This window comes from Lissotriton helveticus, chromosome 2_1, assembly GCF_964261635.1.
Source record: "Lissotriton helveticus chromosome 2_1, aLisHel1.1, whole genome shotgun sequence".
Taxonomy (NCBI): Eukaryota; Metazoa; Chordata; class Amphibia; order Caudata; family Salamandridae; genus Lissotriton; species Lissotriton helveticus.
This window is the reverse complement of record NC_136059.1, coordinates 78,247,211-78,272,469: the sequence shown is the minus strand read 5'-3', so window position 1 is coordinate 78,272,469 and position 25,259 is coordinate 78,247,211. Positions and strand designations below refer to the sequence as shown.

The 25,259-nt window shown below is 44.8% G+C and overlaps 1 protein-coding gene and 1 long non-coding RNA gene across 9 annotated transcripts in view; one reads left to right on the top strand and one right to left on the bottom strand.

Annotated features, from left to right (window-relative positions):
* The window catches only part of EXOC6B (exocyst complex component 6B), a 1,580,787-nt gene that overhangs the window by 990,931 nt on the left and 564,597 nt on the right, over positions 1-25,259 (bottom strand). For both annotated transcript variants that reach the window (XM_078674493.1, XM_078674492.1), the window contains exons 14-15: positions 16,246-16,351; positions 14,136-14,245 (exon numbers count right to left, since the gene is read on the bottom strand). In XM_078674493.1, coding sequence (XP_078530619.1) covers positions 14,136-14,245; positions 16,246-16,351 — 216 coding nt within the window. The remainder of the gene's footprint in view (positions 1-14,135; positions 14,246-16,245; positions 16,352-25,259) is intronic.
* The window catches only part of LOC144817728 (uncharacterized), an 891,613-nt gene that overhangs the window by 415,752 nt on the left and 450,602 nt on the right, over positions 1-25,259 (top strand). For all 7 annotated transcript variants that reach the window (XR_013606961.1, XR_013606962.1, XR_013606964.1 and 4 more), the window contains one exon: positions 14,500-14,563. This is a non-coding gene — a long non-coding RNA (uncharacterized LOC144817728). The remainder of the gene's footprint in view (positions 1-14,499; positions 14,564-25,259) is intronic.

Here is a 25,259-nt window from a genome sequence, read left to right as displayed (position 1 = left end):
ATGAGTCAGTGCTGGGCTGAATAGGCCTGGTCTGCATTTGGAGTGGTGAAAGGAGTAGCACCTGAATAGGGCTCTGCCTACCTTCCACAATGATGGCTCCACCCCCTGTGGTGTGTCTGGAGCCAGGGCTCACCCTGACAATGGAGGTTGTTGTGCACTTGCAAAGTGCCTCCCAGAACTGGCTTGGATTGGGTTCAGAGCCCTGGGCTAGGAGAGAACAAAGATTTATTGTATAAAAAGAGGGGTCCAGACCCCAGACATTTAGATCATCCCTGGATTTCGAGAGGACCCTTTGCCAAGAAAAAGAGCTGTAGAGACTGAGGTGAAGTACTGCCCCTTTGGTGTGTGGAGTTGGCCTGTAGTTGCTGTTTCCACCAAGGAAAAGAGAAGGACTTTGCTGTGTGCTGTGTCCCCTGCTTGAAGGAGATCTTCAAGGGCCTGTGTGTGCTGGCCTCCTGTTCTGAAGTCTCAGGGACACAAAAACTTCACCCCAAGCTTCCCTGAACTCTGCCGCTGTGAGTTCTGAGCTGCCAGGAGGTGCCTGTGCCAGTATTGGACATCTGGATGTTTTTGTTGCCGTTTTGGAGATGGAAGAGAGAAAGAACTTGAAGAACTACAATAACGACACTTAGCTCTTTTTGCTGCAGATTTTCTGACGCATTTCCATGGTGCGCGAAAAATTGCCAAGCATTGCCGTGTCGCTACGAAAACCGCCGCAGCGCCAGTCGCCGCTGCAAAATCAGTCAAAGCAGTCGTGGCTGAAAAAACCCGACAACGCCGCTCGCCGCCGCATTGATTACCGCTGCCTCCCGGATTTACACAAATCGCACCTGTGCGGCAAGTTTTCCTAACGTATCACCTGCGGCCCGGAACCTGGGTGTGAGGATGACATCCACAACCTGAGGTGGTAGATCGAACATAGTCAACTGCCACCTCTCAAACTCTACAGATAAAGGTTTAGATTGCATAGGTTTAGGTGCAGAACCCTACCCTACTGCGGTGACAGAAGATCTGTCTAAAGTCGTAGCCTTATCTGAGAAGAATCCACGCCTCACTTCCACTTACAGAAGGGATTCAAAGCACCACGCCTCCTACGGTCTTTGTTTTCGACACTTCTTCACTCTGCGACTGTTTGGCTTTGTGAATTTTGATGCAACTACAGGTACTTTGTGTAAAAGTCACGGATCCGTAGTTTTCTATGGTACAAATTCTTGTAACCTTTTGAAAATTATATTTTGAACTGTGTATGTTGGATTTTTGTAGTTTTGGTACTTAAATTTAGATAAAGATATTTTATTTTTCTAAACTGGTGTGGTGCCCATTTGTGGTGTTTTCACTATGTTACTGTGAGTGTTGGTACAAATACTTTATACATTGCCTTTGGGATAAGCCTGTCTGCTCGTGCCAAACTACCAAGTGGGTGAGCAGGGGTTATCTAAAGTGTGTCTCCCCCTTACCCCGACTAGAAGCAGGGTCCCTATTTGGACAAAGGTACCTACATCTGCCAACTAGAGAATCCCATTTCTAACAGCGTTCAAGGGAAGAATGAGCCTTTTCACCAAATAGGCGGAACCCTTCAACAGGCATATCCATAGGAGATGTCTGAACATCTCCAGAAAATCCAGTGGACAAAATTCACACACAGAGACAAAGCACATTATATGTGTCCATCACTCGTCCCAAGCAATCAGAAATAATTAAGCCACCACTATTTACATACTATAGTCTATAAAAAAGTAATGGATCCAACGCTTGAATTAATCTCAGCCACTCCTAATTACTTGGAGAAGTTCCCCCTTCAATCATTATTTTGTAAACTATGCCACATCAGTTTGGACTTAACCATATGCAAATCAGTCTTGGCCCATCTCCAACAGGAACAGTCGAGCCTAAACTGCGAGAACATCCTGCTGAAGTGGCCCCCAACAGAGGTAGCTAGAAGACTGACAACAATATGAAGCCTGGACCATTTGTGGAATCAACTTCGTGATCAGAGATTGGGAGCGAAATCGATTGTCACCTTGACATCCACCCAACTAGTCTGTGGACAGAAAGTTGTGGGATAGATCGAGTCCCTCTTCGACTTCTTGTGCTTCTATTTCGACTTGGCCTTTTCTTCTCATACGACTTAGATTGCGAAGAAGACCACTTGGGAAAACAGCCCTGAGAGATGTAACAGGTCTGCGCACTCGTCTTGGAGCGAGAGTAGGATTTATGCATGGTACTGGACTTATTTTGGTATTCAGCGACATACAGCTTCACTTCACTTTCTTGGAGCACCTTCAGGTGCATGAGGGCCCATTCTTTGAACAACTTAGAGCTGTGCCCAAACATCAGAGGCACACCATCTAGAGGTACACTAAAGGCATCTGTTTCCGGCAGTTGCAGCATGTTTTGAACCCTACAGTCTTTGGTGGGGACATCATTCGAAAAAGAAATCAAAAGAATTCATCAACAGACAAAAAAGAGTTTGAAAGCTTGAAAGAATGGAACTGACAGCAAGGTGCTGTCGCTACCAGGACAGAACAAGGCCAAAGTGGAGCTGCCCTGCACCATCTAGGGGCATGAAGGAGCACAGCTGTGAACATTTCTACACCCAGTCTGACGCATGGGTAATATTCTAAAGGTGAGGCATGAGTAGTTAGAAATATCCATCACAAACCAGTGTAACAGCCATATAGCCCAACCTTTTAGCTACAAAAACATGCAAGGTTCAACTACAAAATGCGATTGTGTGCATATTAAGACAACATCCCACCCCATGCTCCTATTTGGTGCCCTAATCAAAGATTCCCATCTGACCCAGCAAACCAACGACTCTATTACTAAGGCAAAGAGGGGCCGGGATAACTCTATTGTGTTCTCCTCCCTAAGGAAAGACAAAGCAAGGCTAAACTTCATTATTCCTTGCTCATTTCGCCTTATATAGCAATGATATTCAGAAAATAAAGTGTGGTCCTATACTTATGCTTCTAAGAAACACACACATAAATGGCAACTCCATAGACATGGCATCTAGTGAAAGAATCATGGTGGACTCCAACCTCGCATTTACGTGAGTTTAAGCTATTGGCATTGTAAATGACCATGCTTTTTATATATGTTTTAAAAACAAAAACAAAAATAAAAGGCATTGTCATTTACATGTCAATACATCAAACTCGTGTAAGTGCGAGACGTATTGCATTGCAAATGCTTTTTTGATTTAGGCTGTCCGGTATGTCTTGGTCAGTCCCATGTTTACTGTATTCTTTCACGATTGCTCGCTTTCCGAAAACAGGCTTTTAAGTGTTATTTTTATCCTGACATATTTGCTGTTCATTCAAAGACAATAGTCAAATGCCGGGTTCTGTCCTCTGAAGGAGCTTGGTGTTTATTTTTATTTTTCTGACTTCAAAGTGAAGAATTTATGTGACAGTCATGCTGGGGAATAGGAGTGCGCTGGAGGAAAGCTGTACGATGTTATTTTTTTCAAACAGACAACAAAATGTAAATGTCTGTAAATTAACTGTACAAGTACTTCAGAATATATCATAACTAGGAGAGCAAAAATTAAGCACTTTTTTGAGTAATTCTGAAGTCTGGTGGAAAATATGCTAATTCGATCAAAACAAATCAATACACTAGGTGTTGCCATTGTCATACATTATGGTTTTGTGCCCGCTATAGTTTTATCAGTAAAACTGTATGCCTGTGTAAATGTAATGCTCATTTTAATTGGAAATGTGTTATCTGTACTGACAGAGCGCTACCACACACTCTACAACACTCTACTACCCTCTACGCTACACCACTCCATACCACACCAATCCACTACACTCTACGACACACTATGCCACTCTACGATACTCTAGTCTACTCTTCAACAGTTTATTGTGCGACACTCTACGCCACGCCACTCCATAACACTCTACTGAACTCTACAACACTCCAATTTCACGCCACTCCACTCTATGCCACTCTCCTCATTGCAACTAACTTTTAGCCATACTGGCGTGCAACATGGCTAATACGAATTGGAAAAAATTTGCCATAGTACTCGTACAAGGCTCCCTCAATAGAGAGAGCACCTCCGTGCACAACTAGAAGACCACAGGTCTAATTCCATATAAACCGAAAGTACAAATGTTAATACCATATGCAGTATTAATCAGCTGTCACATTTTATTCATGTATAACAGATGAGGATCCATGAATTTATCCACAAAATTAAATTCATTCCAAAGGTAAATGAGTTCCAATCATCAAATCATTACGCATCCCATTATGCATCCCAATGCATTTTGGGTCAAGCCCTTCTTCAGGGGAAAGCTAGAGTGTGGATGATAGAATGGCTCTCCAGAGAGTCGCCAAAGCGGTTAAGAGTCCCCAAGACCTATTGGCTTTTTACTATAACTGCCATCCAGTGGTCTTTCTGGTTCCTGCCCACTGATCAGCGTGAAACCAGTCGGTGAAAAGGGTGCCTACTGGTTTCACTTTCAATTAATGTGACCTACTTGCACTATGTGTCACACTGATCAACAAAAACAATTACAAACTTGGGGTGAGAGGGCAGCTCCTCACTCATGTCCAGATGTTATTTTTTTTTAAAGAAAATCCTTCTGGTACGAGCACCAGAAGAGAGTTCTCCCACGATGTGGAGTGCAAACTGTACACGTTCACTACATTGTGGAGGTAGTGCGATGGACGTAAATGTTTTGTCTAATGTCCTTAAAGCAGTTTTTGTTATCAGTAAATATCTCAAAGCACTGCTGGTTTTGGCATATATATTTAAAGCTCCCATAAGGGCATCTAGATCCTTGGGGTAAAATCAATTAGTAGTACATAAGATCAATTAGTGCTACACTGTCAGCATGCATCATCTGACTTTCTGCTGGCATCTCAACTTCAGGTGTAAACGATCTGAAGGGGCTCGTACCTAACTGAAAATCACCTACAAATAGCTATGGAACAGAGTGAAATGTTCAGATAAGAGTTATTTCTTTTTTACATAATATATGTACTGCAAAGAGCTTACACAGATAAATCATATTGAGAGGATTGGATACATAATCCTTAGGGAAATGGTGGACAAATAATAGAAGACAAGGCAGGCATTGAAAAAGCCTTTGAGCTTTTTTTCCAGGCATTATACGAGGAAGATTTCGTACCCTCATCTATAGCAGTAGACACATATTTAAATAATTCACCTGTCATGAAGTTAGACGTAGACTCTTGTAAAACCCTAAACGCAGATATTACCTTAAAAGGATGTCCGGGATGTAATTATTAATCTTAAAAGAAGTAAAGCAGCAGGGCCTGATGCCATACCCAGTGAGCTCTATGTAGCTTTGAAAGAATGTCTCGCACCAAGATTAACTGATCTCTTTAACGCCATCTTTTTGGAGGAACTTCCAATTCCTAAATCTTGGAATGATGTGACCATTAGCTTGATATTAAAACCTGGCAAAGACCCTTCTTACTGCGAGTCGTACAGGCCAATCTCGCTTCTTAACGCAGATTATAACATTTTTATCCAGGTCTTAGCAAAAAGACTAGGCTCTTTATCTGACAAGCTTATTCACAAGGATCAGAAGAGATTTATTAAAGGGAGACAGTAGCATGATCTCACGCACCAACTGATTGGAGCCATTGATATCGCAACACAAGAGAAGGTACCCCTCGCAAAATATATACATTTAACGTGGCCAAGGCATTCGGCCGTGTCAATTGGGCATACTTACAAAAAGTTAACTTGCATAATAACTTATGCCAAACTTTTTCACGGGTAATAGCTAACATCTACTCCGCTCCAATAGGAAAAATACTCATTAATGGAAGTACCTCAAATAGTTTCCAAATCAAAAGAGGCACTAGACAGGGGTGCCCTCTTTCCCCTCACCTTTCTTAATCTATATATAGAGCCGCTAGCTAACGTGATTAGGATATCTGAAGAGATTATTCCCTTTAGCTTTAATAATTGGGAGTTAAAGGTGGCATTATATGCTGAAGGCATGATGATCTATTCAAGTAATCTAAATGAGTCATTGAGTAGCATAACCAGCATACTAATAGGTTTTGGGGAAAATTCTGGATATCAAATAAACCACCATAAAACTGAGGTAATGCATTGGAACACACTTACTCCACAAATTGATTCCAAAAAGAAAATCAAATATTTGGGGATCCAAGTCTTAAAGAGTATTGATGACATAGCCCAGGCAAACTTAGAACTAAAAGCTAAAGCGATGAGGAAATTATTGAAGTTTTGGAGCGGTTTATCTCTTACCTTCATGGGAAGAGCCAATGTAATAACAAACACTGGCGTTGCCAATAGGTCTCACATTAGGAAAGTGTGGGCTATTGGTATTGTAAATGACAATTATTTTTTTAATATGTGTTGGCACTGAAAATATATAAATTAATAGCATTGTTATTTACAAAGCCAATAGCTTACACTTTCCTAATGCGAGTCCTATTGGCTATGGGAATGCTTGTTGTTAGCCTGCATTAGCATGCCAATCAGGGGTCTCTGGGGGTGGGGATTGTAAAAGACAGTCTGTGGATTTGGTGTCAATGCGTAAGTGCAACAGAAATTGAATGTGGAGCGTCGCTGAAAGAAAGAGGAACTAGCGTGATATGCTGTAAAGTGAAAGAGACACCATGTTTAAGTGTAGCAGGAGGATTGTTTTTTAATAGCGGAAAAAAGCAAACTTGTGAAAGCGATTAGTTGAGGCGAGCGCAAGACATCCCATCTCTAAAAGTAAATTTTTGATATAAAGACCACTGTCACATTGACGCAGTTCGATATTGTGTGTTGCAGCGGAGGCTCAGCGCAAGGTAATCAGATACAGTGGGGGAGAGATAAAACAAGAGCTGCCGGGAAACTGAAAGTACGGCCGGCCAGCCATGATTAATTAGGGGAGGAGAAGCCGCAGAGCGCACGCTGGGCGAAGCCCTTTGATGTGCTGTGCGGCCGTGAAAAAATGCAATTAGGAGGGAGGGAGGGAGGCTGGGAGGCTGATGCGCGTGCTTGTTTGGTCACGTGATTCACGTGAACTCAAAGAAAACCGCAGCAAAAAGCCCTTGGTTTGACCAGCTTTTTGAGCACTTGAATTCTCGCTCCGCTCAATGCGCTTGCGCGCATTGATAGGTCGCGAGACCTAAAAATGGCTATCCTTCCGAAATTCACTTTTGTTTTTAAAACGAGCCCTTTGGAGTTTGATTCACGATGTTTAAAAAAAATACATGGCGAAATAAATTCTTTCATCTGGGCGTCTAAAAGTGTTAGGATAGCATGGAAGAAATTGAGTCAGAAGAAGAACCAAGGCGAGCTAGCTAGCCCGGATCTCTTGTCCTACTATAAAACCTTCCATTTTAAGAACATAAGGCATCTCTTCTGAGACTATGAGTCTTACCCTCCCTACTGGAAAGCAGTGACAAAACATGGCCACTGTCTATATAAGTTCAACCATCAAAAGGTTTTAAAAAAAAAATAGATTAAAGGTGCCAAGATCAGCATTTAAATTATGGTAAGACATAAGGAAACTATGGCAGTATCCATACTATAGTCCCCAAGCACCGATATGGAATTCTCCAGGAACTTCCGAATGTCTGAAAGACTCAGTAGCACTTCCACTGAAAAGGGCTGGAATCCTCAAGTGGGGAGAGTTGCTGGAATATGGTGATCTAAAATCCTGGGACAAGTTAGTGGAGAAGACGAAGAACAAAATATCTAGGTTCAAATTTTACCAGCTGGTTAGCTGGGCTTAACACCAAGTGACTTGGCCAGACTATGTTGGGATCCTAGATGGCGGACTTCATAAAAACCGAGGGAAGAAAGAAGTATCAAAGGAGTATTGGCACTTGGTGGAGAAGAAGGAAGCCGATAATGATACTCCAGATCTTAAATGGATGAAGATTTTTCGGCTCCAGACTTGCAACAAGCATGGCAAGTATCCTGCACTTTTTTATGGCATATTATAATTTCTACACCTCTTAGGAAAAATCATTTGTTTACTTTGCACAGATCGTATTGGACCTCCAAAAAGTTATAAAAAATGAACACCCAGGTAATCAAGAAATGTCCAAAATGTGGCAAGAGGGAAGCAAATCAATCATTTGTAAAGCGCACTACATACCCGATACCCGCGAGGGTCTCAAGGCACTGGGGGGATTGGGCTACTGATCAAACAGCCAGTTCTTGAGTATCCCCCTGAAGGTCAGCAGGTCTTGGGTCTGTCGTAGGCTCATTGAGAGGGTGTTCCATGTCTTGGCGGCGAGGTGGGAGAAGGATCTCCCACCGGTGGTTGTTCTTCGGATGCGCGGGACGGTGGTGAGAGAGAGGTCGGCAGAGCGTAGCTGGCGGTTGGGGATGTAGAAGGTGAGCAGTCTGTTGAGGTAGGCTGGGCCAGTCTTGTGGAGTGCCTTGTGTGCGTGAGTGAGGAGTTTGAAGGATATCCTCTTGCTGACGGGGAGCCAGTGCAGGTTTCTCAGGTGGGGGGTGATGTGGCCGTGGCGTGGTATGTCGAGGATCAGTAGTGCCGAGGCGCTTTGGATGCGTTGTAGTCGTTTGATGAGCTTGGTCGGGGCTCCCGCGTAGAGGGCATTTCCGTAATCGAGTCTGCTGCTGACGAGGGCCTGGGTGACTGTCTTTCTTGTATCTGTCAGGATCCATCTGTAGATCTTGCGGAGCATGCAGAGGGTGTTGAAGCAGGAGGAGGAGACGGTGTTGACTTGCTTGGTCATTGAGACCGTTGAGGCGAGGATGATTCCCAGGTTGCGTGCGTGGTCGGTGGGTGTCGAGGCTGCCCACAGTGCCGTGGGCCACCAAGAGTCGTCCCAGGCTGAAGGGTTGGAGCAGAGGATGAGGACCTCAGTCTTGTCCGAGTTCAGCTTCAGACGGCTGGTCTTCATCCAGTCGGCGACGGCCTTCATTCCTTCGTGGAGGTTGGCTTTGGCGGTGATGGGGTCCTTGGTGAGGGAGAGGATCAGCTGAGTGTCGTCAGAGATTATGTTGAGGTCGTGCTGTCAAGCTACGTGTGCGAGTGGGGCCATGTAAATTTTGAACAGCGTCGGGCTGAGGGAGGATCCCTGGGGTACGCCGCAGATGATCTCAGAGGCTTTGGAACAGAAAGGGGGAGGTGCACGCTCTGGGTTCTGCCGGACAGGAAGGAGGTGGTCCAATCCAGAACCTTGCCTCGGATCCCTGCGGCGTGGAGGCGTGCGCGTAATGTGCGTGGCAGACGGTGTCGAAGGCAGCAGAGAGGTCTAGGAGGATTGTAGTGTAGTTCCTATCTTCCCAACAGGCTCTGCGCATTGGAATAATACCTACAGCAGTAAAGGCCTAGGCCAGACGTTAACTAGGTCTACTACTGTCGATACTAGACTTAAAGTTTTGGGTTTGCCAGCTTAGCTCAGAGTTCACTAGAAACTTTCTCGAATGTTCAAGGAGGACTTAACTTCCCTGATTAGACAAGAAGGGATTTAGTTTCTGACAACCATAGAACATGACAACTTTGCTCTCCCCTAATCAAGAGTCAATCTCGAGAGTCGTGTGAACAAAAGGCAAATTATTTTACTCAGTCAGTACGTGCATTCTTAGTCTCATCAGAATGTAGAGAAAAGGAAGAGACGGGCGTGTTCAATAAAAAGGTGTTATTTATTGATCAGTCTCTTTTCTCATACAAGAGAAATGGATCGATATTATTGCAATACTTATAGCTAAGTAAAGTGCATACATTAAAAGCAATAGTATAAAGTAATACTGTAAAAACATTGATATGGTTTCTAAGCCATAAGATGTTTTAAAATGAATAAAATATATTACATACACATATACATTTGACTAAACGTACTCAACTGGTGTTTCTAGATACGCCTACCCCGTGTACCTGACCTAAGTCTAATACGAGGGCGGGAATAGAAAGTTACAGTTTAAGTTAAGTTTGTTTTTGCCAAGTGAAATAACTAAAGAATTCTCTGTGAGGGGTTATTCAGTTCTGTACCTGGAAGTTAGGATGAATGAGGAATGGTATCTCTCTCTCGGGTCTCGATATTCCAGGCTGCCTGCGAGGGCTACCCAGAAACGCCGGGGCAGGATTTCTCGGCAGGAGAAAGCAGCGCGTCTCTCAGCGCGTCAGAAAGGCGGGGCTGCTGCCAGCGGGGTCTGCTCTGCTCTTGGCTTCGGCAAGTATGGCTGCTCCGTCTCGTCACCACGCGTGTGTTTGCATAGGGCAAGATCGGTAATATTTATACCTTTAAGGTGCCGAGATTGACGTAAGGATGGACATAGATACGTCAATAAAGATGTCATACGACTTGCTCGTTAGCACATTCTTTTACTAGTTCTCGGTGAAATCAAAACAATGGCCGCAGGGTTTTGCCCAGGTTGTCATAGGTTTGATTTGTTATGAGAACTCCGTATGCCTTATCAGGGACTGGAGGAATATCGCTTGTCTAATTAGATCGCAAGCGTTATGACCTAATCAGATAACACGTTCCTGTGCCGTAGTGTGACTGCGTCAGATAACGGTATCTGCATCATGGGGATTTTCTGCCTCATGGGCTGACTGCTAGTTAACTTGTTGGTTTGTTGAACTAGAATAGGGTCAGGAATAGGGGGATCGATTCAGGACCTATAGAATACATGACAGGATGAGTGCTGCGGTCTCGCCATTGTCCAGCAGGGTCCTGATGTCGTCGGTGGCGGCGTTGAGGGCAGTCTCGGTGCTGTGGTTGCTGCGGAACCCTGACTAGGTAGGGTCCAGGATTCTGTTTTCTTCGAGGGTTAGCTGTCTGTTGACTGTTTTCTCGATGACCTTGGCTGGGAAGGGGAGCAGAGAGATGGGCTGGAAGTTCTTGAGGTCTGTAGGGTCTGTCTTAGGTTTTTTTGAGTAGGGCGTTGATCTCAACGTGTTTCCAGATCTCTGGGAAGGGCGTGGTCTCGAGGGAGAGATTGATGACGTTGCGCAGGTGGGGTGCGATGGAGCTGCTTGCTCTGTTGTAGACATGGTGCTGGAATGGGTCTGACGGAGAGCCGGAGTGGATTGTTCGCATGGTCTTGATGGTGTCATCGATGCTCACGCTGGCCCATGCTAGCAGGGGGTCGTGGTCGATGGTGTACGGAGGGTCTGTTGTGTTGGTGTCTGTTGGGGCTGTCTGGGTGTTGAAGCTGTCATGGATGTCTGCTATATTGCGGTGTAAGACGGTGGCGAGGGAGTCGCACAGGGCTTGTGACGGTGGGATGTCGATGGTGTTGGAGCTGGGGTTGGAGAGTTCCTTCACGATGTTGAAGAGCTCCTTGCTAATGTGTGCGTTGTTGTCGAGGCGGTCTTTGAAGGAGGTCCTCTTGGCCACCCTGACGAGGTGGTGGTGTTGCGGATGGCGTCCTTGTGTGCTGCTTGGCTGTACGGAGTTTTTCACTGTGCCATTTCTTCTCTAGTTTCCGGCAGACTTGTTTGGAGGCTATGAGTTCGGGGGTGAACCAGCTGGCCCTCCTGCTGGTGTCTCTGTAGGGGGGTTTCTTCAGCAGAGCGAGGGTGTTGGTGCAATCCTCGATCCAGCGTCTGAGGCTCTGGGAAGCGTTGTCGGTGTTGGAGGGTTCGGTGGGTGGGCTGAGAACGAGGTTTGCGTGTAGTTGGTCTCCAGTGATTTTGCTCCAGCAGCGGCAGGGGATCTGTTGAGTGCGGTGGTGTGTGGTGGGTTTCTGAAAGGCGAAGTGGATGCAGCGGTGGTCGGTCCAGAGGAGTTCGGTGGTGTGGCTGATGGAGACGTACTGGCTTGAGAAGAAGACGGGGTCGATCGTGCGGCCGGCGGAGTGGGTGGGCGTTGTGACGAGTTGCTTCAGTTCGAGCTTGGCGAGGTTATCGATCAGGGTTGTGGAGTTGTTGTCGTTCTCAAGGTGAAAGTTCAGGTCACCGAGGAGGATGTAGTCGGTGGAGGTCAGGGCGTGCGTGCTGATCAAGACGGCGATGGAGTCGCTGAACTGGGTGTGGGGTCTGGGGGGTCAGTGGACGAGGGTTTCTCTGAGGGTGGAATTAGGGTCTGTGTGGATCTGGAAATGCATGTGTTCGGCGGTGCTGAACGCATCGTCGGTGCTAGTCGAGACCCTGATGCTGTTCTGATAATGATATCCACATGTTTCACTCATGTCAGCACCTAGACATATTTTGGAGTGAAATTGGTAAGAATATTGATGAAAGCTTAAACACGACTATTAAGGTAAGAACCTTTAATGTTATTTTTGGCATATTGGATATCGATGATCCCAACACTATTTTAACATAGAACCAGAAATGCCTTTTGTTTACACTTATGCTAATTGATAGACATGAGATTTGTATAAATTGGATTCTTCCCTCCCCCGAAGGTAGATGATTGGGTTCGATCAGTAGATAAATTCAGGAATTTGGACAGAGTTAGAGGGGAAGGCAAGCGTACAAAGCACTGGGACCTATGGGACACATTTAGACGGTAGGATAGGAAGGGATGTCCAATGATTTAAACCAACGCGATAATGAACCTTATTAGTTTTTTTACAGGGGCTGGAACAGCGATATATTAACTCATGTATAATGGTAACTGTTGGTACCAAGGCATGGTTTCCACCTCATCTCTGAGGGCGTTTAGTGAGAGGTGACCCTGTTGCTTTCACAAGTTGGCATAAATGAGGACAAAATAAATTATTAGAAAATATCTATGTAAACAGTCTGAAACATTCAGATGGCACACTATACTCAAAGTAATTCTCAAACGTAATACTGTTTCTCATATAGTTTCTTGGGGACCCATAAAAACCTGTCACATTTGAAAGATACACAAAGGCAATATATAGTTCGCCATGTTGCAGATTACAATATTTATGACACAAATTACCCACAGTGTGAACATTGTCACAAATAGATTAGTTCTATGTGAATCCTGCCTGGATCTCGGGGATAATCTAATTCTTGTAAATTCTAATTTGCAATCTATGAAGGGATCATCTTGCACAAACCCAACCTTTGACATTTAATAAATACATTTCTCTAAACAACTCAGGCTGATTACAAATCAATTTTTTATGTACCATAATTATTGTGGGCCAAGTTATGATTGTGGTATGACATTTATTGCAGATAGATAACATTTCCAATAGCACTACTTAAATGAGTGATTCCAGATCAAAGGAAGACAAATGGAGACAACAAAAAACTCAGTCGAACGTCTTACGAGGAAAGCAGCACCAAGAACTCTTGCTGTGAGCTACAGCCACACCTCCTAAAAAGAGGAGGCAATATGTAATGTGGTCTTTGCAATAGCATGTCATGATCAACTATACTGAAGGATGGGGAAAAGCCATACATGTTCATTCATAAAATAACAAATACATAATTCACATAATATATAGTGTGGCTCAGGGGTTAGAGGCAGCAGACCCGGAAGCTGAGATCGGTCCTGGACCAGGGTTCAATTCCCCGCCTCGGCGGGTCTTGGGCTAAAAAAATTCCACGGACTCGATAATTCTCGCCCGGGTGCCTCCTCGACTCTCGGGTGCACACTCTGCGACTCTGGGCAATAGCTTGCTTAATCTCCACAACGGCCCCTCGCGGCGGGATGCCTGACTTTCACCTTGTGGATACCCTGATATCTCACAGGGGAATACCAGGACGGGTTCCCTAAGCAAGCGCCGGGACACCCACTGCGGGTAGCTGTGCGCTATATAAGCTCAACTACATTTACATTTACATTTACATATAAATCACAAAGGTCAGAACAGTCTAGTTTCTGACATTAACTTGAGCAAAAATAGTTGCGGCAAAGAACGCCTTGACCACACCACTAAACGTAATCTATACAATGACCAATCTTGAACACTGCTCATTCAAATAGGAACATTTGGGATTACATGACCTAGGAAGAAAAAAATATAATTGCAATTTCTAAAAAGCAGTCTACCAATGTATCTTCAAATTAATGAGCCTTTAACAGCATAAACTTCTACGATATTCGCGAGCAATGCCCAAAATAGCCATAAATCCATATTACACCATCATTAATGGAAAACAATGGTCTAAATCCCAATTATGCCGAAAACAGATTATACGTGGAGCTGGAACAAAACAAATATAACCAGAAATATTATAATGTGTTGAAAACTGGTGAATGAATTTTACCTCAGATGAAGATCTTCAGAAAATTTGAGGCAGGCATAAATAAATTCTTTAATTTGACTGTAAACTTTAGGCACAAACTCGGAAAAGGGAAACTTTTTCGGAAAGGGCAGCTGTAAAAAAAACATAACATACAGAAATAGTGTTAAAAAAAAGAAAATCATTGTAACCCCTTGAAAACAAACATATGCAAGACTGCAAGCCAAGAATCATTATGCTAGTAACAGGGCACAAACATTGGAGTACCAGGCAGGGCGCTTACCCTGAAAAGCTCCAACTACATAGTTATTGTGATCATGCTTTCAAGAAAACTATTATGTAGATTAAAAAAGAAAACTAGCATCTTTTGTCTTTTTTTTATCTACAGCCTTTCGTTAATCAGCGGTTCTTTCAATATGCCTCTCCAAATATTTCTCCTTTGAACTTCTCAGGTAAGTGTGAATAACACGTATTAGTAAATGTAGGGTGCATCACACAAGGTACATTTTGTAATACTTTTTCAGGTGGCTACTATGTACCTCAGATTTCTCAACTGTGGGAATTTCCAAAGATGGCAGACTAGATTCAGAAACGATTAACATTACATCCAAGTACGGGTTGGCAGTATTAAAATAGACAACTTATGTCCAGCATCTAATATCCAACCCCCTCAGTGCATTGAGACCCTCATGAATGAGTACAACGCTTATCAACCCCTGATTGATTAAATATCTTAAATCTAGGTATGGGATATTATAAATCCTGCAAGCGTATCGACAAGAGGAGTCCGTCCGCTGAGTACGCTAAGCCAAAATTCAGCATGGAGAGTGGTTGTCATTTTGGCCGTCTTAAGTAGTTTAAAAAGAGACACCTCATAATTAGGGTGACACCCCCCCCCAGTCGTTAAGGCTAAGCTTTTAAATCTGCTTAAGGTCTTGAAGACACATTACTAATCCTCATATTGTAATATGTCCCTTACGGCTAGCATCTTCCACTTGCCTTGATGAGCCCTAAAAGATGCATTTGTAACTACTCTGGTAAATACAGTGATTTATATTTCCAACTGAATGGTGAACGACATGGTCGCCCAGACTCAGGGTTTTGCTACAGAGAATTTGTAGGCTTCCATTGTTTCCTTCCCATATCACACACACATTCAGTGGCCTTCTGCTGAATGGGAGCCCTCCGTGTAACCGGGATAAGATGTAATGGTGGATGGAAATGATACTTGCATATTTACTTGAAGGTATTCAGATGTACACTTGCCCAAACAGCATGCAAATTGGACTCCTCAGTGACACCAGTGGTGGGAGACTGGGAAAGAGAAATACATTTTTGCTACGTGCAGGAAGAGGTGAATTATAAGGGGAGAGGATGCCCTACAAAATTTGACAAGATTTGGAATGGCTGGGTGAGTGATGATTAGAGTAGTCTTAGCTGCTGACCTCGATATAAGTGGGTTGGGGAACTCCTTTTTGAGTTGCATAATGAATCTGTTTTGCATGACATATGAATATCAAACATTGATTTCTTTTGGGTAAGTTGGTTTGATTTGAGTGTAATACTAATTAAGTTTTCAACTACAGTGGAATATTAAGATATATATTGAAGTATCAAGTGTAACATTAATTTAATTAAAGGGTGTTCTAGTTGTGACAGCAATTATTTCTGTAAAATTATCTGCACACCTAGATTATTCCTGGCATAAGTACTCCCAGGACCATAAACACAGTCATTCTAAAAGACCAACCCCCTTCTGCTTGAACCAACGAAGAACTGATTGTTCATGCTGTGGCACCATAACTGATAGCAAAGCAACATGCATGGGTCATGTACAATTGGAAATGAGTCCCCTACGCTCATCCATGGGATTCTGATGCCTGTACTGTACAGGCTTCCATAAGACTATTTCATTGTTTTAAACTTGCATGATATTTTTGTATGAACCACGTTTGATGCCACAAGTATCAAAGGCTGGGTGATCTCAATAAATGATACAAATTCTTTAATCCACTAACTTTGCCATATATCATTGTAATGCCAACTGTACCATTACATCTCTTTAAATAGGGCTGTGACCCCATAACTGGCCTTTGAGGAAAACTAGCAAGAGTATACGTCTACACATCTGCACCTTCTCCAATTCTGTGTCCTGGAACGGGAACTGTCCTACAATCTTCTTATAGGTGTCTTCGTCTGCCACTGGAATAGGGCTATAGTTATCCGAATCCAGTATGTTTCTGAAAGAGAAATACAATGTAACTGTAACAAATATTAGAATCCGCCAAGCCTGAATAAAATGGAGTGGAGAATAATTATCACCTGAACGTTTCGAGTTACCCGGCCATAGGTGCTGGTCATCACACCAAGCACGGGTGTTGGGTAAAAACGAAGACATTCAAAACTATCCTGCATTTTCCATGTTGCCTAATCTGCCTGTTTTCTAGAAGGTGTGCATTTCAAGGTTTTGGGTCTTAAATAGGGAAGACCGTTGCTACATTCTATACCCCGTCACCATACTTACAGGTTTAAGTCTATATATAGAAAGCAGGGCTTGTGAGCTGGATGTAGAAATACTCGCTGGAAGGCTTGGATTATTTTTGCTGCTCATAGACAGTATCCACCTAAGGACCAATTTAAAATGCACATTGTTTCCTTTATTCTTTATAGAAAGTTATTGAAAGTTCTGCAGAACAAAATAGGGAGCCATCACAATTTGGCTTCAGTATTCTCAGCATGTTTAAATGACTAGAGAAAATTATAGGTGATCCCTGCACAGAAGGCATTTCGAGAAGCCAGCATGGAGAGGATTACGATTACGTACTCGTGGTAATAAGAAATGGGGGCGGGTGGCATCTTATGAATCTTTTTTTTTAAAAAAATCTTAATGATTTTATTGTTTGATTTCACAAACAGAGAATATTAATATAATTTTACAAATAAAAAATTGAGAACTTGACATGGGTCAACATTTGGATAGGAGGAAGGATAGAAAATAAGGAAGAGGACGAGGGAGGGGATCGGCATGCACGCTCTGCGTACACAGAGATGAGGGTCGCGAAAGAAACACGACAAAACTGCTTCTAAGGGGGATGTTAAGAGGATAGATGACGTACAGGATGCTGGGAACGCATCAGGTGCAATGAAGGTACCTATTGGGCAGATTCTGAGGGCGGCTGCGGAGACCTTATGGATGGAGGCCCATCCAGACCAGGCAGGTGTGGAGGCGATAGGGCAGGTCAGACCTGGTATGTCGGGCGTAGATAGTGGCGATATATATGTCCGATGTCTTTGGCCCGCGAGGTGGGGGGTTGAAGTGAGGTGTATATGTCAGCCTGCATATCACAGTAAGTCATACTGCGAAGCCATGCTTCTTTCTTGGTCTCTGTTCATTTTGCCTGCCGTGTTGTTTGAGGACGGAATACTGCACACGAGTGTTTCCAATAAACTAATTACTTAAACAATTGGAAATTTTGACAAAGATTTATATATCCTGGCTCTACATTGGTCAACCGAAAAAGGTAATTGACCTTTCCACTGATTAGTTTACATTCAGTTGGCCATTCTCATACTTACAGAACTCCCCTTCAACCAAACCGTACAGAGAACCAAATAAAAGGATTTTTCCGGATTGAGGGAGGAGGAATCTATATAGGAAGATTTTAAGAACTTTAATAAGTGGTCGCTTCGCGCACTTTAAGTTTATTGTCCTGATGATGACCCTTAAAGAAATTTTGGGTTGAAATGCCGTCAACGCCTTTAAACATGGCCTAAATGCTAGAGGACATTATTGTTTGATTGTATATTGTGTCAATTGTTGTATGTATATTTTCCTCTGCCACTGGTTTTTGATTCCACACATCTCAAGTGTTTTTTAGAGTATAGTATGAGTGTAATGGTTTGAGCGCCCTTTTTTTATATCATTACATTTATTTATATAATCATTTATGTACATGGGTATCTGTGATATTATGCCTAGCTAAAGGTTTTTGTCCCCTCTTTCCCTCCCTTTTTAGATAGTTTTTAGTTTTTTTTTATTTAATTTAATGTTTATTCAGTTGTTTAGTATGTGAATACAGCTCAAGAGCCATTGTTTGTTAAACAGCCATGCTTCCTTCTTGGGGCATTGTCTAGTGCCCCAGTGTTATGCAATTTCTCTTTTTGCTAATAATAGCACTATAGTTAGGAACCTGCGGTAGCAGATTTTTATACCACTGACTATTCCCAGTAAAGTAATTTAGGGGAGGGGAGAGTGGTATGGAAGTTATGTCTGAGAGCACTTGAAACACTTCAGTCCAATATACAGTTATGGGTGGGCATGTCCAAGTCATGTGTGCAAAATCAGCATCAGAGGCTTGGCATTTGGGGCAGTTTGTTGATTTGGTAGGATCCTAGTTAGCCAGTTGTAACGGTGTGATGTAGGCCAGATGTATAAACTTGAAATGAATTAATTTAGGTCTGTGATTGGGAGATACCCTCTTTATTTGTTTGTGGCTACAGGTCCATTCTTTGTCGGTCAGTGGGTGGCCCCGGTCCTCCTCCCAGGGACGTCGAACCCCCCTGTTCTGCACTTGTTTGAGCGCCATACACAAACAATATAATTTGGTGATGAAATGGGCACCATCCTAGTCTGCTATAAGCAGCGTAATAGGTGTGAACGCTTCAGGAGGGTGAGGAAAGAAAAGAGTGGCCGTTCGGAGAGCACAGAGCAGTCTGGTCGCTATGAATTTATCCATGTAGGACATCTCGGTCCCCGTGATCAGGTCCGCCATGGTTATCGCATGGGAGTCAGGGATAGGAAGCCAATGGTGTGCAATTGTAGCTTAAGAGTGCGCTGAACCACCTTCTAGAAAGTGAGCAGTAGAAACAAATTCTGCGGTAATGAGAGGTTAGGCGAATATAGAGAGTTCGAGCCCAGCAGCCGGATGAGTCTACGCCAAGCCCAGCAAGTGGTGGACAAAGGTTGTATATTATTTGGGTCAAGTTGTATGCTCAGGGGGAAAACCTGCGCCTAGGGGAGTAGAGGCAGACAGGTCTTGCTTGGTGTTGGTATACAGTATGCAGGCATCTGGATGGAACCAATGACAAGCAAATTGGGCTTGCTCGACCAGATAAGAGATGAAAATCAGGAATCACGAAAAAAACCCTCGCACATAGGGGAGCATAAGCGTGTCCCAAGCTATGCACGCCTCCACCCCGCCCAAACCAGATGAATAAGTAAGCCACAGAGCTGCGCGAAGAAGGCCTTAGATAATGAGATTGGTATACTGACAAATAGCTTTAGGAATCAGGGAAGGATGATGATGATTTTAATGAGGGCAATGCGCCCGGCCATGGATCACAGCAGCTGAAAGCATCGCTCAATCTGCGAAGCAAGCTGCTCTATGGCAACAACTTGTTTTTTTGTTTCGGTGTATAGTGATACCCAAGTACTTGGTAGCATCCACAGCCCATCAAAGGGTAAGGTCATTTCCCGCTGGGTTGGTCGAGTCAATGATTGGGAAGATCTCTGATCTGTCCCAATTAATTTGCAGTCCGGACATGTCGCCGAAGCGACAGATCTCATCTAAGAGAGGTTGCAAATTTGTCCCGGGGCCTCTAATAAAGAGCAGGATGTCATCTGAGCAAATGGATAACAAGGGTCCCATATGGAATTGAAGGTCACGGAACGTACGCTTTTCTTGTAGATGCCTGACTAAGGGATCCATTGCTACTATAAAAAGTAAGTGGAAAAAGGGCAGCCCTGACGCGTGCCACAGGAGACCAGAGAAGGCGGAGAGATAACCATTCACTTGAGCCTGGCCGTAGGGAAGGAGTATAGCAGAGCAGTCGGAGCAATAAAGTTCGCTGGAATGCCAAGCTTACCAAGCATGGCAAAGAGAAATGCCCATTCTAGAGATTCAAAGGCCTTCTCTGCGGCGAGAAAAGCCACCGCTGCTGGGACAGTCGGAGATATCCTATTTATCACTGAGAATACAGTCCGGATGCCTTGCCCTTGTTAAGAGTCTGGCATGGTGAGTGAATTATCCAGGTGAGTCAATTCAGTTTTGACTCAGGCAAGCCTACCATGTATTGAGCGCAGGACCCGGGCCTGTTTGGATATGCAAACACCGGGGATATAAGCCTTAAAGGCGTCCCATAATGTTGCATATTGTGGCACTGAGCCTGTGTTCAGTGTGAAATATTAGCTAATCGCGTCCTGTAGTTCAGATTTAAAAAGCGCATCCAACAAAGCTGTGGCCGGGAATGACCATCGGTGTTCCCACCCAGTAGTGTGTGGAATTTTTAGATGGAGAAGTACTGGAGCATGGTCTGACAGAGTACGGGGCAGAATTTCGATGCCACTGGCCCATTGACAGCCAAGTGCATTGGTGAGCCAGTGATCTATTCGTGTCCAGGTCGAATGTGGCGCCGGATGGAATGTGTACCCTGGTGCATCTGGATGATATGAGCGCCATTTGTCACGTAGGGCAAGGGATTGTATCAGATCCCGGAGTGCCCGTGGGCATGTGGGTTTGTGTTTTGCGCGGGGTTGGAGTCGCCGCAGCTGGGATCAAGCCATAAATTCAGATCCCTACCAAGGAACAATGTGTCGTACTCATAGCGGTCAAGTAGCATATGGAGATCGGAGAAGAAAGTGGGGTCATCTGTGTTGGGTGTGTAGGCGTTGAGAAACATGGCTACTTTACCCAGCAGCATTCCTACCACCAAAAGGTACGGCCCTTGTGCATCAGAAACTGAGCTTGTGAGTGAAGGAGAGGGTGCGGTGGATATGGAGACATACTCCACGAGAATAGGTGCTGTAGCATGAGAAATATCCATAGGGACCCCAAGAGGAAGCGAATGGGGAAAGGTTTGTTGGGGAAAGGCTATCTTGATGTTGTGTTTCCGGAGATAGGCTAGCACGAGTTTGCATTTCCTGGAATTTTTAAGTCCCCGCATGTTCCAGGTAATCAACTTGGCCTCAACATTAGTGCCGGAGATCATCGCCATAGGGGAAGGTGTATGTATGTGCACATTCGGTGCAGTGTAAGGAGTGTACTGCATGTAGGGAAGGGGAGGACATGAAGGGAAGAGGCTAGAAAGAGCAAAGAGAGCCAGAAAGGAAGATATTTAGAATAAACCCCCCCCAAAAAACAAATCCTACCCTCACCCACAGAGCTTAAAGGCCTGGCGAATACCCAATACCACAACATGAGAGAAAAGTGCCCCAAAAACAAACCATTCAGAGGCATCCGCAGGGGGCAGGCAACGCCTCGGATGCCCGACGTCCATTTCTTATGCTATGTAACTTGCAAAAGAGAGATACAAAAACATTTATAGTATTTGGAAGTGAGCTGGGGGGAGCCCAGACGGCAATCACCCAGAGGTGAAGATCTCAGCACTTGCAGCCAGTTGTCGAACAGGGGAGGAGTGTCCTGAGGAGCAGGTAGGGCTCCTACAGTTGTTTTTTTGTTGTTTGCAGGCCAGTACATCGGCTGGAGTGTAAAAAAATCGAGGTTTGTCGCCCACTAGTACCCGCAATCATGCAGGGTACATCATGGTGTATTTTAGACCGAGAGTGTAGAAACAGTAGGCAGATCAAGGTCAAGGGCCTCCGCTGCTCTACGGAGCACCACAGTATATGTGGCGCCCTCCTCCATAACAGCAGGAGGAGACATAAATCCAGGCTCAGAGGAGAGGTCAAGGCCACCTGCATCCTCCGAGTCCTCTGCCCACTCATGTTCAGACTCGCAGTGCAAGAGGGTCCTCCGACCCCTCCCAGTCATCCCCCTCCTCCACGGCCCGAGGCACAGGCGGCGGGGGAGGCACAGGGGAAAACAAATGCTCCAACAGCGCCGGGAACGGCACCGGGCACGGCGCAGGTCGGCACCGATCCGGCTCCATGTCCTAATTATGGTTCCAAGACGGAGCAAAATTGCTGGGAAACTCGGGCAAGGGCGGAGGTGGGACGAACGGAACCCAAGGCGGCGCTGAGAACGGAGCCACCGGCTCCGCCGACGGCAGAGCCATAGCAAGCAAGGTCCCTCAATAGGGACCACAGGGCCCAAAGGTGCTCCGGCAGGACCCCTAGGCCTGATAAGGCGGTCCAAGGCGGCAAGAAACTCTTGCACCTGGGCCTGAGTTGTCGACGGACCTGGATAGGGCGGGTAGGCCGCAGGAATCCCAGGCTCCAACGGAGCTTCAGGAGAAGGACCCCTGGCCCCCTCGTCCGTATCCAGAGACCGACGGGGGGACGTCGTAGAGCGAACACGCTTTTTCGATTTTTTCTTGTGATGTCTCTTACCCGATTCGGAGGGTGAAGACTTTGACCCCGAGGAACGAAGATGATGGCTATCTGGTCGGTCCCTCGAGCAACTCCAGGACCTCGAATGGCACGGATACGACTGCCTGGCCTCCAGCAGCTTACAGGACCGCTCAGGCAAAGCCTTCGGAGCCATGGCCAGACAGTCTGAACATGACCGGGAGTCATGGTCGCGCTCCAGACAGTAGAGACAGACTTCAAGGGGGTCGGCCAGCGACCTCGTACGGCGACAGGCTCCACAGGATTTAAACCCAGGCATCCCTACGTGGCACCAGGAGTCAAAGACTCAAAAGAAGTTGAGAAAAAAAGTCTCAAAAAGTTAATAGGGTATGTGCTCTAACTGGATCTGCGCTTGCTGGCGCGGAAAAAGAAACAACTGCCGTCAGCGCGCATGAGTGGCACCTAAGTAGTCTCCGTGACGTCATCTCGGCGCATACGACGCCAGCGACGGATGCGGAGCCGCACGACGCCACCTACCGATGCGCACGGGTACTGCTGACGAAAAACTTTCCGGATCCAGTATGACGCCTGTGGATATTCTAAGGTAAGGAACCTATCACTAACATGTCTCTATCAGATACACAAGCACCTCTGAGCTAATGCAGACATATTATCCAACATGTCAGAGTATCTCCAATGGCTATGAGCTGCTTTCAAGTATTTTTAACAGTAACTCATATGCATTGTAAGTTCAGGTTTCATTTAACTTGGATACTTTGATGATCATTATTGATGACTGAAAAATAAAGTACAAAAGTTCCTTGGATCTAGGGCCAATGAGCACCAATTTACAAACCTTCGAACCAATTGACTAGTTCATTTTCTCAAATCTATGGCATTTCTCATTTAATCTGTAAGAACAGCTGTGCAGTTGTGTCTTTCCAGCATAGAATTGAAAAAAGAAGTTGTGCTTGTGAATGAGAGTGAGCAATGATTCCAGATACATGTTAAAAACATTGGGGTCAGAAATCAGCCCTGAGGAACGGTGCATTCTAATGGGTACAAACAGGCTTTATTTCTTATTTACATTTGTTACATAATAATTAGATAAATTACTTGAAAGAATCTTCGAGCCATTGGAGTCTCTTGAATGAATCATTCTTTAGGTCCTGAAGTCTATGAAAGGTGATCCATAAACACTGCATGGTATTCAAGACGCACCAGTAGGAATGAAGGAACATTGCTACTCCTTCACCTTATCAGAGGGGGAGAAAGGGCCTGATTCTGAGTTTGGCAGTAAGTGGACCGCCAAACTCACGGCCTGGATACTGCCGCACTGGCAGTCCGACCGCCCCATTACAACTTGGGCTCAGAAATCCCTGGCGGTGGGCAGCAGTCTTGAGGCCACAATATGTTTGATGGGATCACTGCAGTTCTGCCAAGCATATTATGAGTTTCCTCTCCACCATGGTTTTCACAACCATTTCTCCTCCATGAAAATCGTAGCAGAGAGTACGAAAAGTGGGCCCTACAGGGCACCTGCTGCTTGAGGGCCATGGGGTGCTTGCAGGGAGGGGAGGGGGCCACATGGTGTACTCCCCTGTGTGCATGCACGGCATGGTACTGCCTTTGATGTTCCCAATGCGGTGCCTATTTTATAGACACAACCATGGGACCACCAAAGAACCGCCAGCTAGTGACTGTTTAAGTGGTAATCTGGCAGGCGGTACACACACAGCCTTGGCGGTGTGAGAGCGGGTGGCGGCATGGTAGTCCCTTCCCACACTGCCAAACTTGTAATCGGACCCTAAGTCTACAGTGATTCGTATTCCAGGGTTAGCTTCACAGTACACTGTTTGTGACCCACAGGGTTCCATATCCCAAGCATGCCCACCGTCTGTTTCCTTTATGAAAGGAATCCTGCCACAAATCAGGGGTTCCTGTTTTGCATTGGGTCTTTATCAGTGAGGTGGCCACTGCAACGTGTCTTTTGCAGGAACTCACACTAAATTTAGTAGGGAGGTGCACATAATGGAGTATTATTCATGCTTCATGTATACGCGTAATCAGGATACTCTCACTTTGTTAGGTTTTCTCTCAAGTCCCCAGGTAAAAAACTTTTCAGTCTTCCTTTCACCATCCCACTTTACGTTGTTTCTCCATTAGCAAAGATCATATGGAAACGGGGCTTTAAGGTCTGTTTTTTACAGATGACAACCCGTTGATTATATCACTATGGGAGGAACAAGAATAAACTCAAGGAAATATACCAGAGTTCCTCACTGAAGTAGAAAAATCATCTTCTAAAACTAAGCACTGACAAAACAGATTGTGCTATTCGTGGGGGCCATCTGATTTGGGACGCCTCTTGGCGTATGGAGTTATTGGGAGATATGTCCAATTCCCAAGAACTCAGCTAAAAATTTTATTACTAACGACTCTCTTTCCATGCTAAAATATGTCAGGGCCACTTGCGGTAAATGCTTTGGCATCCTCAAACTCTTGAGAAGGCTGTTTAAGTGGATACAGATAGCCTTGCGAAGAACCATAGTCTAAGCTCTTATAACGAGTAAATTGGACAATGCAATGCCCTTTATGTAGTGTAGGCATGGCTGATTACCTCTGCACGATATTACAGGTAATTCAAAATACTGCCACCAAGCTGATTTGTAATATGGACAGATTCAGTTCCACATTTGCTTGCTGGGCAACTTTACATTGACTACCAATGCGAAAAAGAGCCAGTTTAAAATGTATATGCCATGCTCATAAGGCTCTGTACAATACTGGGCCTGAAACTCCACAGGCTAAAGTTGAATTCTATAAACCCACGAGCGACTTAACATTCCGGTAATCTTGCTCTAGCTAATGCTAAACGAATAAGGAAAGTCAGAACAGGAGGC